The sequence below is a fragment of the Mustela nigripes genome, chromosome 4 (assembly GCF_022355385.1).
Source record: "Mustela nigripes isolate SB6536 chromosome 4, MUSNIG.SB6536, whole genome shotgun sequence".
In the NCBI taxonomy this organism is placed as follows: domain Eukaryota; kingdom Metazoa; phylum Chordata; class Mammalia; order Carnivora; family Mustelidae; genus Mustela; species Mustela nigripes.
The window spans coordinates 27,467,981-27,483,666 of record NC_081560.1 but is presented as its reverse complement, the minus strand read 5'-3'; the positions used below and the strand labels follow the sequence as shown (position 1 = coordinate 27,483,666).

Sequence of the window (15,686 nt, the reverse complement as noted above, 5' to 3'; positions counted from 1 at the left end):
AGATCCCAGAAAATCATTCAGAAGCACATCTTTCCATATGCAGCTATTTATGAAATTCTATGACTCCCTTTAAAAGTGGATCTACAAAAAAAAAAAAAAAAAAAAAAAAAAAGAAAGAAAGAAAGAAAGAAAAAAAAAAGAAAAGAAAGAAGAGACAAGAAAAGAAAAAAAGTGGATCTACAAGACAAATTCTACACTATAAATTTCAAGTTCAGATCAGGTGAACAATTTCTACATGTAAAACAAAATAAAACTCTTTAGATATCTGTTTAAACAGGAAATGATTGTCAAGAAAAAGTGAACATTAGGAGAAGGAAAGGAAAAGTGAATTGGGGGGAAATCAGAGGGGGAGACGAAGCATGAGAGACTATGGACTCTGAGAAACAAACTGAGGGTTTTAGAGGACCGGGGGGTGGGTGGATGGGTGAGCCTAGTGGTGGGTATTAAGGAGGGCATGTATTGCATGGAGCACTGGGTGTGGTGCATAAACAATGAATCTTGGAACACTAAAAAATAAAATTAAATTTTAAAAAGTCTAGAAAAGAGAAAAATAAATAAAAGAAGCTTTTAAAAAAGTAAACTAGAAATACTTTTGATTTAAGGCATTGGCAAGACATGAAATCTTCCTATAAAAAAAAGATAGTGAGCATATTTTCTATGTGGTGAAAATGCCTTAAGTTGCAAAGCCACTCAGTGGTATAAAGGACAGGACTCTTGCTTCACTGCATGGTTTACTATCCCATCCCCTGTGGTCAGGGAGCAGATGGTCAAGGAAAAGATACACATATCTATAGCACCCCAAGAGGCATGGAATACCATTTCATTTCAAGAGCAGAATTTCCTTAACACACTCATGGTATAAACATTTAAAGTAGCAAATATTTTAAAAATATGTCTCATCTGAGTTATTCTTCGTATTTAATGAAACTATTTGATTCATAAATGATCAACACAGACGTAGATCTATTCTAGAATGAATCATGCAACATAATTCAAATTCAACATAATTCAAATTTTCTTATTTTCAAAGAAAATGAGAAGGGAAGAACCACTTAATACTTTAGAGCTTAACACTATCATGTAAGTGTTTATGACACTGGAAATAAATAAATAAATAAATAAATATTAGCTCACATCTATGTTCTTAACAAGAGTTAGATCTAAAACTAAAGTAACCAATTAATGTAATGGAAAAAAGCATTTATTTCAGTGAGGAACGTTAGTCAACTGAGTGATTTCACATTCTGTGGATGAAATCTCTTAACTGATTACTTCAGTTTGCAACAGTTCATTTAAAAAGAAAAATGTTCACCTTGGAATGTTTCTGCACACGTTTGTATTTTGTCAGTAATGTCTTTGTCTTTGGTTCTTAACATCCTCCCCATGATGAAGAATGCTCTTGAACAAGTCTTGAATGTGTAATCAGCCAAATAAACCACATATAACTGAAATCTACTCTGAAGTCTACCATCTTGTCTGTTGGGGTTCAAGACTTCTCTCAGTTTTGGCTCCTACTGTGCATGAAAGGTGTGTGCACTTATTCCAATCTACCTGTAATTAGACCCAAAAGTTGTTGTTGTTTCTTCCTACAACTCCAGTGCACTTTATAGCCTTTTCATATTTGCAAAGGAAAGAAAGGCATGAATTTTACTGTGATGTGAATGCTTGCTTGGATGTGCATTACTTATTTAGTTATTTGCTCTGCAAAAATATGATCTGTTTGGAAAGTAAACCTGGAAGAGTAAATGGAGTACTTACCATTCTGGGTTCACACCCACTGTCATCACCATTCTCAGGGCAATCCTTTTGTGCAAATTCCATTTTTCTATTGATGTTGCTAAACAGATGACTCCAATTAACAGTAGATGAAAATCTTTGAAATAAGCAGATGCCACCTAAAATTTATGATTAAACCCATGATTACTTACGTTGGTGGGGGAAAAATAATATTGCCCAAGAAAGCATTATTTTGCTACTCTTAACTTTGACCTTTAAACTACTTAATCTTTCTATTAAGAAAAATGTAGATATGTGAACAATACAAATTTAACTTTGTTCTATATGTTTACCCAGAAATAGGAGTGTTAAGGGAAAATACATACCAAAAAAAAGTACCCAACATACTGGGTTTTGAAATAGCTGTGTAACGTCAGGCAAGTGCCTTCAATGCCTTAATTTTTCCATCTCCAAACCACGGTTAACTGGTATATGCTGTTGCTGTAGAACAGCAGTGAATGTGATTTGGGAAAGTCCAAGTTGAGTCTCCAAACTGCCAGTGTCTTTGTTACCATCTATTATGCCCAAACTGTAGTGTCACTCCTAAATACTTCAAATGGCTTTACCTTCAAAATTATTTGCTATAAAATAAATACCCCTTATCATGCTTAGTGAAATAAGTCAATCCGAGAAAGACAACTATCCTATGATCTCCCTGATATGAGGAAGTGGAGATGCAACACGGGGGGTTAAGTGGGTAGGAGAAGAATAAATGAAACAAGATGTGATTGGGAGGGAGACAAACCATAAGGGACTCTTAATCTCACAAAACAAACTGAGGGTTGCTGGGGGGAGGGGGGTTGGGAGAAGGGGGGTGGGGTTATGCACATTGGGGAGGGTATGTGATTTGGTGAGTGCTGTGAAGTGTGTCAACCTGGCGATTCACAGACCTGTACCCCTGGGGATAAAAATATATGTTTATAAAAAATAAAAAAATTTTAAAAATAAAAATAAAAAAATAATTACCCTTGAATAGGAGCCAACATTTTAAGCCATTTTTAGCTAACACCATTCAGAGATTAGTAGAGTGTACAGACACTTTGGATCAATCTATTTACCAAAGAATGCTCTGAAGTATGTTAGGTACATAATCATTTTCTGTTTCTTTTTTTTTTTTTAAGATTTTATTTATTTATTTGACAGACAGAGATCACAAGTAGGCAGAGAGGCAGGCAGAGAGAGAGGAAGGGAAGCAGACTCCCTGCCGAGCAGAGAGCCCGATGCGGGACTCGATCCCAGGATCCCGGGATCATGACCTGAGCTGAAGGCAGAGGCTTTAACCCACTGAGCCACCCAGGCGCCCCAGTACATAATCTTTTTCTTAAACAACAACAACAACAACAACAACAAAATTTTGTGGTCAAGTAAGTTTACAAAGCATAGAGTTTTGAAATACTAGAATTTTCTTTCCTATAGGTCTCCTCAAAACCTTTAAATATGAACAGGCATTGCCACTCGCAGAGTAGAATTCCACATACAACATATTTTTCAAAATTATCTAACCACAGAAACCTTATTTTTAATTGCTTAGGTATAGTACTTTGGGAGACTGATAAAGAGACTTGACTTCAGAACCTCCTTGGTTAAACTGAATCATAAGGTTGTGCTGAAAAGAGTGGATTATAAGAGGAAATATCCCTTTAAAAAAAAAATCTGGTTGAAGGAATGGAAGAGTTGAGAAATAACTATTCCAATATGAAATCACAAAGGAGTAGAAAAATCAGTTCTCTGGGGCGCCTGGGTGGCTCAGTGGGTTAAGCCTCTGCCTTCGGCCCAGGACAAGGTCTCAGGGTCTTAAGACTGAGCCCCGCATCAGATCGGGCTCTCTGCTCAGCAGGGAGCCTGCTTCCCCTCTTTCTCTGCCTGCTTCTCTGCCTACCTCTGATCTTTTCTCTGTTAAATAAATAAAATCTTTTTTAAAAAAAGAAAATCCATTCTCATAATAACTTTGTTACTTTAAATTGTATTAGCATTTTTAATATAGCTTACTAAGATTGGCTTGGTTTAAAAAGAAAGTAAAAATTAGCTTTGGAATTAAAGGTGGACAAGTGGATCTCTTCATTATGTTTTATGAAATGTTAATTTATTTTGTTTTTCACAGTTTGTATTTACCTCTTTACATTTTATGGTACTGCAAAATAGAAAATAATTCTATCAATTTCCTTATTATTTCCCTTATTAATTACTCTAACACTGGGTAAGTATTAAACATGCACCGAAACTGTCATATGAACAGAGAATGCGATGATAAACACCTGGCATGTGTTTCCCTCTTCACACTTCCTCAATTCTCAAATAGCCAGATTTTTAAAATAGTTTCTACTATTTTTCTGTATTACAGAGCCCTCTTGGTTTCCTTCACAGAATATATAATATGTAAATAGTGCACTTATCTGCTTGTTGCATGTCTTTTGTAATATACTATACATTCTAAGAGGGCCAGGAATCTGTTCTGCTAGTCATTGCATATTTGGCACCTAGTACAGTCCTGGTACAGAAGAGGAGCTGAGTAAATAATTCTGGATGAATGAGACAGGGAGGAAGGGAGTCGATGAATAAACTATGGTCTTTGAGCTCCTAAATCAGTAGAGAGATCACAAATATGAATTGGCTATACTCTGTTCCCAAACTTCTTCTTCCTAACTCTCTCAATCATTACTTTCATTGTAAGTATTATTTCAAATTATTAATTTACTAGTGTTTACAGACTTATGAACCATTTTTGTTTTTTCTCCCTAGGTCTATCACTGCCTTTCCGAATTTTTCTTCTTGGCCTACATTGAAAATTATTTTTCCTCTGCCCTTTTCTGAAATGTTGGTATTCTACAGGGTTTTGTCTCCAATCTTCTTGTTTTATGCACCTGAAGATTGAATCTTACAGATTCAATTTCTAACTCTATGTGACTAAAATAATGTTTGGCACACAGTGGGCATTCAATACGTATTTGCTGAATGAATGCTGAAGACACTAAAATCTTTGTATCCAAACAGGTAAGTCTGGTGTACCCAGCTGGATGTTTCCATTTGAATTTCCCACAAACATCTAAACATTCAGCATATCCTTTTTTGTGGCAAATGAAATTTCCATCTACTTAGTTGCCCAAGTTAGAAAGCTAAGAGTCAGCTATGCTTCCTTTCTCACTTCCAGTATGTGTGGATTAGTCACAAAGTCCTATTTTCTCTAGTTCCCCCATATATTTTATTTTATTTTATTTTTAAAGATTTTATTTCTTTATTTGTCAGAGAGAGAGAAAGAGAAGACAAGGAGGTAGCAGAGGGAGCTGCAGGCAGAGGGAGAAGCAGGAGGCTCCCTGCTGAGCAAGGATCATGATGGGGGACTTGATCCCAGGACTCCAGGATCATGACCTGAGTCCAAGTCATATGCTTAACCCATTGAACGACCCAGACATCCTGTTTTGCTATATATTTTAAATTGTCCACTTTGTTCTATTCAAACATTACTATCTTAATTAAGCTCCTAACTGCTTCTCACAGAGTTACTGTTTGATCTCTTTCTAATGCACCCCTTACCACTGTCGCAGTAGCTTTTCTAAAGTGTAAATCTGATCACAACCGTGTGCTTCCTGTACTCCTTCTCTGCACTCCATGTCATTTAAGACTAAATCCAATCTTCCCAACATCTCTTATAAGACTCTTCATCTCACCTTCCAGTTAAGCCTTTTAGTGCTCTGCAAACTTTTCCCTATGTGTGAAATTCTCAAGCCACAGAAATGCTTCAACACTTGCCTGTCATTTAACCTGGAATGACCCTCTTCTCTTACTTTGGTTATCTATCATCTTCTTTCATGGATGAACTCAGATGTCAGTTCTTCTAAGATACCTCCTTGACTATCCTCAACTTAGTCAGAGGCTACTTCCTTTTGTGAGAGCACATCTTCATCTATATAAGGATCATTTATTAACTTAATTAACCCCTTTTTTGGATAAGATATATTTTGAAGACAGAGGTGTGTCTTAATGATCATTGTATTTATGGATTTAGCACATTCCTGGCACATACTGGCATGCATTAGATTCTAAATTAGTAAGTCCCTAAACTTAAGTGGCTTAGATGTTATTACATGCAAAAAAAAAAAAAAAAAAGTTAATAAAGACTGCAGTAAGGTATCACGGGTGTGTGAGAAATATTTTTTCAGGGGCACCTGGGTTGCTCAGTTGGTTAAGTGACTGCCTTCGGCTCAGGTTATGATCCTGAAGTCCGGGATCGAGTCCCACATCAGACTCTGACCTCTCTCCTTTCATGCTCTCTCTGTCTCCCAAATAAATAAATAAAATCTTTTAAAAAAATGCAAAAGAATGCATAGAAGCAAGCAATGATTAGTAAGTGATTAAACACAGAAGGAAGTCCAGGACCATGAGACATTCTTGTTGTAATCTCTTAAGATTACGTTTGCAGTTGGCAGATTTTGTAAAAAGGTCAGATAATAAATGTTTTAGACTTTGTGAGCCTCATTGTTTCCATTACAACTATTCAACTTGTCTTTGTAGCATAAAAAGTAGTCAAAGACAGTATGTAAATGAATGACCATGGCTTTGTATGTTTCCAATTAAACTTTATTTTAAAAAATTGGGTAGCCGGCTAGATTTGGCTCTCAGATTCATAGTTTGCCAGTCTCTTAATGGACTATGTAAACATAAATGGCCTGCAGCCCAACTCTCTAAATGAAATCAATTATAAATCTAAGGAGGAATTTTCACATTCTTTGTTTCCCATTGTAGTACCTATTCTTTGGGTTTCATCAGCGTTAGTATATTTGAAGCACATTAGTCACAACCATATGTGTTTGTTTATAGCTTATGTACATAGGAGATAATAAGAGAAAATGTTACTGGTTTATAAATAACACTGATAATTACAACTATTTTTGAGGCAAAATAAGCATGTCAAACAAAATTCCTAATGAAATTTGAAGTCATTTTTCTGTTTCAAAATGGGATTTCATCAAAAAACATGCACTTTTGCAATCAGAGCACCTGGGTTCTCTCTTAGCTATAAAATGTACCAGTTCACAACATTTCTTTAAGTCAATACACTTATCCGTTAAAGTTCAATAATACTTTACATCAAGCTTGTGAATCAAATGAGATTTTTTAGAAAAGTCAGTTATAATGGATCTGATTAGAATTATATATATTTTGTTGTTTTAAAAATATTTATGTTTCATTGCTAATTCCAATGGTTGATTCCCAGTTTTCACACTAATTGACCTATTAGTAGATTAGACACATTTGATCATTGCTTCATCCTTAAAATATTCCTAAACTTGGATTCCAGGATCCCCCACTCTCCGGGCCTTCCTCCTACCTCAATAACCCATCCTCCACATTCTTCTTCGCTAGTACTTTCTCTTCTCACCAGTCTCTGAATGTTGTCATTTTCCAGAGCTCAGTTCTTTGTCTTTGTCTTCTTTGTAGTGTTGTTGTTGTTTTAAATCTTCACTCACTCTCGAAATCACCTCATCAAATTTTAGAACTATCAATACCACCTATATGCTGATGATCCTCAAACCGTTATTTCCAGCTCAGCTCTATCTCATGAGATCTGGACTCATTTGTATTTAGCTGCCTAGTCAACACCTTCACTTAGATATCAAATATTATTTCAAATGTGGTGTCAAACTTTGTACTCCCAGTGTCAGCCTCTCTTTTGCAACAAGCCTACTCTGCCCATAGTTTTCCCTATCTCAACTGATGGCAGCTCCATTTTTCCAGCCGCCAGGTCAAAAAGTTCCGAGGCATCCTTGAATCCTCCCCTTTACCCCCATCATATGCCACATAAAACCATATAGGAAATTTCGTTGATTTTATCTTAAAAATACATTAACAATATATTCCATATCCCCATTACTATCCCTGGTCTGAATTGCTACGGCCTCTCAACTGGGTTATTGCAATAACCTGCTACCCATTTCCTTCTTTCTGCTTTGTTTCTCAGCACAGCAGTCCAAATTATCCTTTTAAATAAAAATCAAATTGATGATGTCACTTTTCTACTCAAAAATCTCTAGAGGGTCTCATTTCATTGACAGTTAAAACTTTACAGTGGCCTTCTTTGGCCCTAGATGGTCTAGTCCCTCTACAAATTATCTCCCTGACATCACCTTCTGTCATTCTCCCCTTCATTTTGCTTTAGTCACACTGCAGACATATAACTCCCTTGAAGTCTTTGTGGTAGGTATTTGCCCCTCGGCAATGGTTGTTCTCCAGATAGCCACAGGACTGACTCTCCCATTTCCTAGAAGTCTTTGTTCAGGTATTGACAGCTCATTGAGGTCTACTCTGATCATCCTGTTTAAACTGATGTTAAAACTCTCTCCTGATCTTCATTATCCTGTTGCATTTTTGCATAACACCAATTACCTCCTAACTCACTGTAACTTACCTAGACATTAAGGTTGTTTATTGTCTCTTTTCTCCTAAGAAGACAAGGACTTTTGTCTGTATTTATTCAGTGATATATTCCCAAGAGCCTAGCAGAGTCCTAGAACATAAATATTTATGGAATGACTATATAAATATGTACTATAACATCTGCATATACATATGTGTACCTCCACATTTATATGTGTAAAATTTATATATAAACATATTTTCAATGACAATAATAATAACGATATTTGTTTTGAAATCTCTAATTGAGCACACTAAATATTTAACATTTCAGATTTTATTCAAAGGATATGAGAGATATTCAATATTTGTTGATATTCTTTAATACAACAAGGTGCTCAGTAAAAGTATTAAACTTAAGTATTAAAAGTTTTCAAAAATGATTCTTATCTCCTTGTGCGGCTTTCTGGGCCCATTCAAAGGAAGTCTTTAATTATTTCCTGAGTGATCTCATCTATAAGAAATATTGGGAGGAGGAATCTGCCCCAGGACAAAATGACCAGAAGAATGTGCTTCTAAGTCTAAGATTCTATTACTGTTAATTTAGTCTGAGGCCGACGCTTCTGGAAGATGAAGGACTCTTGGACAGGTACCAGCAGTCTAAGTCATGCAACTGCTAAAGGTACTTAGAATTTTGCTGCCTCTAGTTGTGGGTCCACATCCTGTAAAGAGGCAAAGGTTTGGCGTTCTCACAAAGCCAGGCTTTCCTAGGTACCCCTTTTCTCCTGTCTTCCTCTAGCCTGTTTGCTACAGAAACGTCCCAATTCTAGTTAATCTTGCTTCTATCTCAGCCTCTATTAAAAAGTCAATTTTATTGTTATTAAATCATAAGAGACAAATATATTACTGTTGAACTGAATTATCTTTGGAGGTAAAACCACCTAAACCAGCAGAACAGGGGTTAATAACTTGACACATTATTTTTGAGAACTTGCCAGTCCTTTCTTTTAAAATGCCCTTTACTGGGGCGCCTGGGTGGCTCAGTGGGTTAAAGCCCCTGCCTTCAGCTCAGGTCGTGATCCCAGGGTCCTGGGATGGAGCCCCACATTGCAATCGGGCTCTCTGCTCAACGGGGAGCCTGCTTCCCTTCCTTTCTCTCTGCCTGCCTCTCTGACTACCTGTGATCTCTATCAAATAAATAAATAAAATCTTAAAAAAATAAAATAAAATAAAATTTCCTTTACTAAGATCCATGTAGCCTATTGGAGCATTTGAAAAACTTCTTCAGTTATAGAGCCCAGATACTGGGACAGCAGAGTGTCAGCCCTGGGTACTCTCTCTTCCCAATCAGTGGGAAAGAAAAGAGTCAAGACTACAAGGGAAGGAAAAAATGCAGAAAGGAAAGAGGAGCAAAATGGATCTGAAATGCAAGAATGTAGTTTGAACTACAAAATGAGGAAGAATGACATGAAGAGAAGGAAAAGAATACTTTCTTCTACAGAACAAAAAAACACTGTATCATAGGTTAGTTCGTTGGGAAAATCTCCACCCACATTACAAGACAGATGAACCTCAAGATAGCAGTATTGGACTCTGGCAGAAGATAGAAGTCCAAAGGTGATAAATTGCAGGGACTGGCATCTTGAACTTGCCATCTTTCCTGAGACTTCTTCAGCTGCGGTTTAGGCAGTTGTGTGCTGGGTGGCTGGAGACTGCATGAAGATAGATATTCTGATTTCAATGCATTTCATGCTTTTAATGAGAAACTGAATCCATTTTCCTCAGACGGGTACCCTCAGATTGTATAAAGGTAAAAAACACCGCTCAGCATTTATAAACTCCTCTCAGCAAGAACAAAACAGAAATACACATGAAAGTTAATTTGGCTTTATCTTTTGAAATGGCAGGTTTCTGGAAAAGAAAACAGGGTAGCTTTTTCTTCATTAAAAACAAAAATTGCTTTTCTAACACTGTGCGAGACCAAATTCTGCTGAAAAACAAAAGCTAATGCAGGCTGTGAAAGGTTGGTCCTTTTGTTGGGAGGGAGTCACCAGGCATAGATATCAGCCTGGGAAGACAGGACATGCATTTCTCAACATGCATTTCCCTTAAAAAAAAAAAAAAAAAAAAAAAAATTTATTTATTTTGAGAGAGAGAGAGAGAGCAGAAGGAGGGGCAGAGGGAGAGACTCTCGAGCTGACTCCCCACTGAGGGTGGAGCTTCACACAGGGCTTGATTTCATGACCCCAAGGTCATGACCTGAGCTGAAATCAAAGAGTTGGTCCCTCAACTACCTGAGCCACCCAGGTGCCCCGCTTGTTCCCTTTCAATACAGCTTTTCTCAATGGCAGTATCAGTACAAAATTAGGAACGTAATTATGACAAACATTTGCAAGAGGACTTACCTTCTTAGAAGTCATGATCCCAAAAAGTGGAAACATTAAACCAGGCAGTAAAGCTGTTATTGACAGAGGCAAAGCTTCTGTAAGCCAAAATATGGCAATTACAAAGAGTGTGTAGGCACATTCTGCTTCCTGGCAAGAACAAAGGAAAAATGCAAGGTGAAATAATGAGACTGGGAAATCATTTAAATCATAACCACATTGGCTGAATGGAGCTGTGTCACTGAGAAAGCAAGAAGAAACTTGAAGGCCTCTGTACCTTTGTGTTGGGCAGTAAATAGTTATTTCTTAGGGATTCTAAGAGCCAAAATTTAGTATACATGAAAAACCAAACTAAAACAAAAACATCCTCCTTCATGAAGTTTCTTTCACGTTTCCTTCAAAACAGGTAACAGTGTATAGTCCATTTTGTGTGTGTGTGTGTTCCTTTTAGTGTGTATGAATGCTTGTGCTCACCTTTATTTGGTTATAAAATGCACTTCCAGTTCTTTTGGAGTGCATAAATAGTCAAGTTACTGTCTTTTCCCTGGGGCAAGACATATGTGACTTGCATTGCATTCCCTGGTACCCATTGGTTGGCACCAGTGTATACCTGCCTTCCCCTCCTATCAAAGGAGAGAAATCAACCTAGAAAAAACTTTTTGTTGTGCTATGTTTCAGAGAAGGAGGACAGTGCCAGGTTATGTGACATGGATGAGACTAAATCAGCTCCTAAGTAACATGGACCTAGAAGTTAAGAACCTCCTGTTTTGCTTTTTGGAGACAACTGAGCTCTTGAAGAAACACAGGAAGACTCAACAGAAATGAAATTCTGAACAGGATCTGTTTCTTTGCTAGGTATAAAATTGTGGATTTCTGTTTTAGAGCATTGTTAAGAAATGGTTGTGATTTGGGGTTCAAGATGGCAGAACTGAACTCACCTCCTCTCACAAACGCAACATGTCTACACCTACACATGACATAATTTCTTCCAAAAAATAAAACCAAGAGCTAGCTGAACAGTTTCCTTCATAACAAAGGATAAGAGAGTCACATCCAGACAGGTAAGAGACAGGAATATGGTTTCACCAGACCCCCAGATGTGGTATGGTGACCCACAATTGGGAGGTATCTCAAAATATGGAGTTTCTCCCTGAGGATGAGGAGTTTGTGCCCCATATCAGGCACCTCAACTCTTGGGATCTGCACCAGTGAGAGGAGTTCCCAAAATGTCTGACTTTGAAAACCAATAAGGCTTAGGTTCAGGAGACCCAGGAAGTTGTAGGAAATGGAGATTTTGTTCTTTAAAAAAAAAAAAAAAAAGATTTTATTTATTTATTTGACAGAGAGAGAGCATAAGCAGGAGGAGTGGCAAGTAGAGGAAGAGGGAGAAGCAACTCCCCGCTGGGCAAGGAGCCCAACATGGGGTTCAATCTCAGGTTCCCGGGTCATTGAGCCAAAGGCAAATGCTTAAGAGACTGAGCCACCCAGGCGCCCCAGTTTACTCTCTAAGAGCTCATGTACAAACTCATCCACCCTGCGACTCAGCACAAAATCGGCAGTTTGAAAATTGCCTAGATCGTACATGAAGGACAGTTACTTGTTAATCTTAAAAGTGTCTCACAGAGGGGCAGAGCCCATTAGGATCTGTCCATGGATAGAAGTGCTAGTTGGTGCCATTTTTGCATTCTTCATTTACCTTGCTACCACGAGCGGGTGTGCCCGACTCCTATACTGCCCTTGCATCCCCACCAGAGCTGGGAAGCTGAATGCACTGCACCCAAAGCCCTGCCAAGGCCAGCAGGCAAGTAGAGCCAACACGGGAGTTGCCCCTTGAGTGCCTGCCTCTGCTGACCAGAGAGGATAGCATCTCCAAGCGCTAGAAATCTGAAACAATTGGAGAGATAGTTGTCGGCAGGCTACCACTTCAAGAAACAAGAAAAATCTCAAACAAACTAACCTCGCACCTAAAGGAACCAGCAAAAGAACAATTAATTCCAAAGTTAGTAGAGGGAGGAAAATAAAGATCAGAGTGGAAATAAATGAAATGGAGACTAAAAAGACAATAGAAAAGATCAATGAAACTTAGATCTGGTTCTTTGAAAAGATCAATAAAACTGAAAAACCTTTAGCTAGACTTACTAAGGAAAAAAGAGAGAGGCTTTAAATAAATAAAATCAGAATGTTATCAGATAAGTTACAACTGACACCAAAGAAATACAATTAATACAAATAATTATAGTAACAAATAATAATACAAAGAAAAAATCACAAAAGACTACTATGAAAAATTGTACAAATTGGATGAACTAGAAGAAATAGATAAATTCCTAGAAAAATACAATCTTCTAGGACAGAATAATGAAGAAATAGAAAATCTGAAAATAAAAATTACTAATAAGGAGATTGAGTCGAGTCATCAAACACCCCCAACAAAGTAAAGTCCAAGACCAGAGAGCTTCACCAGTGAATTCTACCAAAACATTCTCAAACTTGAAGGGATGGGAATGCTCCCAAACTCATTTTATGAGGCCAGCATCACCCTGATACCAAACATAGAAAAGGACACACAAGAAAGAAAATTACAGACCAATATCCCTGAAGAATATAGATGCAAAATCCTCAACAAAATGTTAGGTAATTGAATTCAACAGTATGTTCAAAGGATCATGCATCATGATCAAGTGATATTTATTCCACGGATGCAAGAATGGTTCAACATCCACAAATCTATCAAGGTGATACACCACACTAATTAAGGACAAAATTCATATGATCATCTCAATAGATGGAGAAACATGCCTGAAAAAATTCAACATCCATTTAAGATAAGAACTTTATCCATTTAAGATAAAAACTCTCAACAGGTGAGTATAGATAGACTGTACCTCAATATAATAAAAGCCATATATGACAAACCCATAGCTATCATCACACTCAATGGTAAAAAGCTGAAAGCCTTTCCTTTAAGATCAGGAACAAGACAAGTGTGCCCATTCTCATTATTTTTACTCAATATAGTACTGGAGGGTCTAGCCAGAATCATTAGGCAATAAAAAGAAACAAAAGACTTCCAAATTAGAAGGAAGAAATAAAATTGTCACTATTTGCAGATGACATAACACTACATAGAGAAAATCTTAAAATACTCCACAAAAAAATCTATTGGAACTAATAAACAAATACAGTAAAATTGCAGGATATAAAATCAGTACACAAAATCTGTTGCATTTTATACAGTAGCAATGAACTGTAAGAAAAAAAAATTAAGGAAACAATCCCATTCACAAATGCATCAAAAGGTATAAATATCTGGGAACAAATTCAACCAAGAGGTGAAAGACCTACTTGTATATTAAACATTGTAAGACATTGATGAAAGAAACCAAAGAAGACACAAATAAATGGAAAAATATTTTGTGCTCATGGTTTGAAAGACTTAATATTGTTAAAATGTCCATATTACTCAAAGCAATCAGTAGATTCAATGAAATGCCTATCAAAGTTTCAGTGACATTTTTCATAGGATTTGAACAATCAATGCTAAAATTGTATGGAGCAAAAAGTGTGAGTAACCAAGCAATCTTGGGAAAGAAAATAAAGTTAGAGGGATCATGCATCCTGATTTAAAACTATATTTTAAAACTGTAATAATCAAAACAGAATGGTATTGGCATAAAAACAGATTCATAGATCAATGGGATAGAATAGAGCTCACAAATAAACCCACATATATATGGTCAATTAATTTATGACAAAGGAGCCAAAAGTATGCAATGGAGAAAGGACAAGCCCTTCAATAAATACTATTTGGAAAACTGGATAGCCCCATGCAAAAGAATAAAACTAGACCACTATCTTATATCATATACAAAAAGTAACTCAAAATAGATTAAAGGCTTGGATGCAAGACCAGAATTTATAAAATTACTGAAGAAAATATAGGCAGTAAACTCCTTGACATTGGTCTTGATGATATATATATATTTTTTTTTGGATCTGACTCAAAAGGCAAAACCAATAAAAGCAGAAATAAATGTGACTGCATCAAACTATAAAGTTTATGCATGGAGAAGGAAACTATCAACCAAATAAAAGCCTAAGGAATGAGAGAAAATACCTGCAAATTATGTATCTGGTAAGGAGTTAATACCCCCAATATATAAACAATCCATAAAATTCAGTAACAGAATCAATTAAAAAAATAGGCAGAGGGTCCAAATAGACATTTCTAAGGAAGACATACAGATGGTCAACAAGCACATGAAGGATGCTCAGAATCACTCATCATCACGGGGATGCAAATCAAAACCACAATGAGATCAACCCACACCTGTCCGAATGGCTATTATGAAAATGAAAGGAATAAGAAGTGCTGGCAAGGATGTGGGGGAAAGGGGAACCCTCGTGCACTGTTGCTGGGAATGTGAACTGGGTATAGGCACAAAGGAAAACAGTGTGGTGGTCCTTCAAAAAATCAAAAATAGAACTACCATATGATTCAATCATTCCATCACTGGGTATTTATCTGAAGAATATGAAAACACTAATTTGAAAAGACACACGCACCCTTATGTTCATTGCAGCATTATTAGAATAGCCAAGGTATGGAAACAACCTAAGTGTCCACTGATAGATTAATGGATAAAGAAGATATGGTATATATATATATATATATATGTAACATAGAGAGAGAAAGATGTCACACACACAGTGGACTACCTCTTAGCCATAAAAACAAAGTAATAAAATGTTGTCATTTGTGGCAATATGAATGGCCCTTAAGGGCATTACGCTAAGTGAAATAAGTTACACAGAGAAAGAGAAATACTGCATGATTTTACTTATATTTTGAATCTAATAAACACATGAATTAACAAAATCAGACCAAGCCAAACTCAGAACAGATTGGCAGTTACCAGAGGGGAAGGTGTTGAGGAAGGTAGACAAAATGGGTTGTTGAAGAGGTTCAAAAGGTACAAAATTCCAGTTATAGAATAAAGAAGTCATGAGGATGTATGCACAGCATGGTGACTATGGTCAATAATATTGCATTTCAGACTTGCAAGATGCTAAGAAAATCTTAAAAGTTCCTATCATAAAAGAAATGGTAACTCGGGTTGCAGATGGTAACTAGACTTACTGTGGTGATCATTTCACAATGTATATAAATGTGGA

General features: G+C 36.7%; 1 protein-coding gene across 3 annotated transcripts in view; it reads right to left on the bottom strand.

Moving 5' to 3' along the window:
- SLC13A1 (solute carrier family 13 member 1) overlaps positions 1-15,686 on the bottom strand; it is a 119,975-nt gene that overhangs the window by 87,209 nt on the left and 17,080 nt on the right. For all 3 annotated transcript variants that reach the window (XR_009403761.1, XM_059396488.1, XM_059396489.1), the window contains exons 2-3: positions 10,533-10,661; positions 1,759-1,895 (exon numbers count right to left, since the gene is read on the bottom strand). Coding sequence is in view for 2 of the 3 variants with exons in the window: in XM_059396488.1 (XP_059252471.1) it covers positions 1,759-1,895; positions 10,533-10,661 (266 nt within the window). In the remaining variant the exon portion in view is untranslated. The remainder of the gene's footprint in view (positions 1-1,758; positions 1,896-10,532; positions 10,662-15,686) is intronic.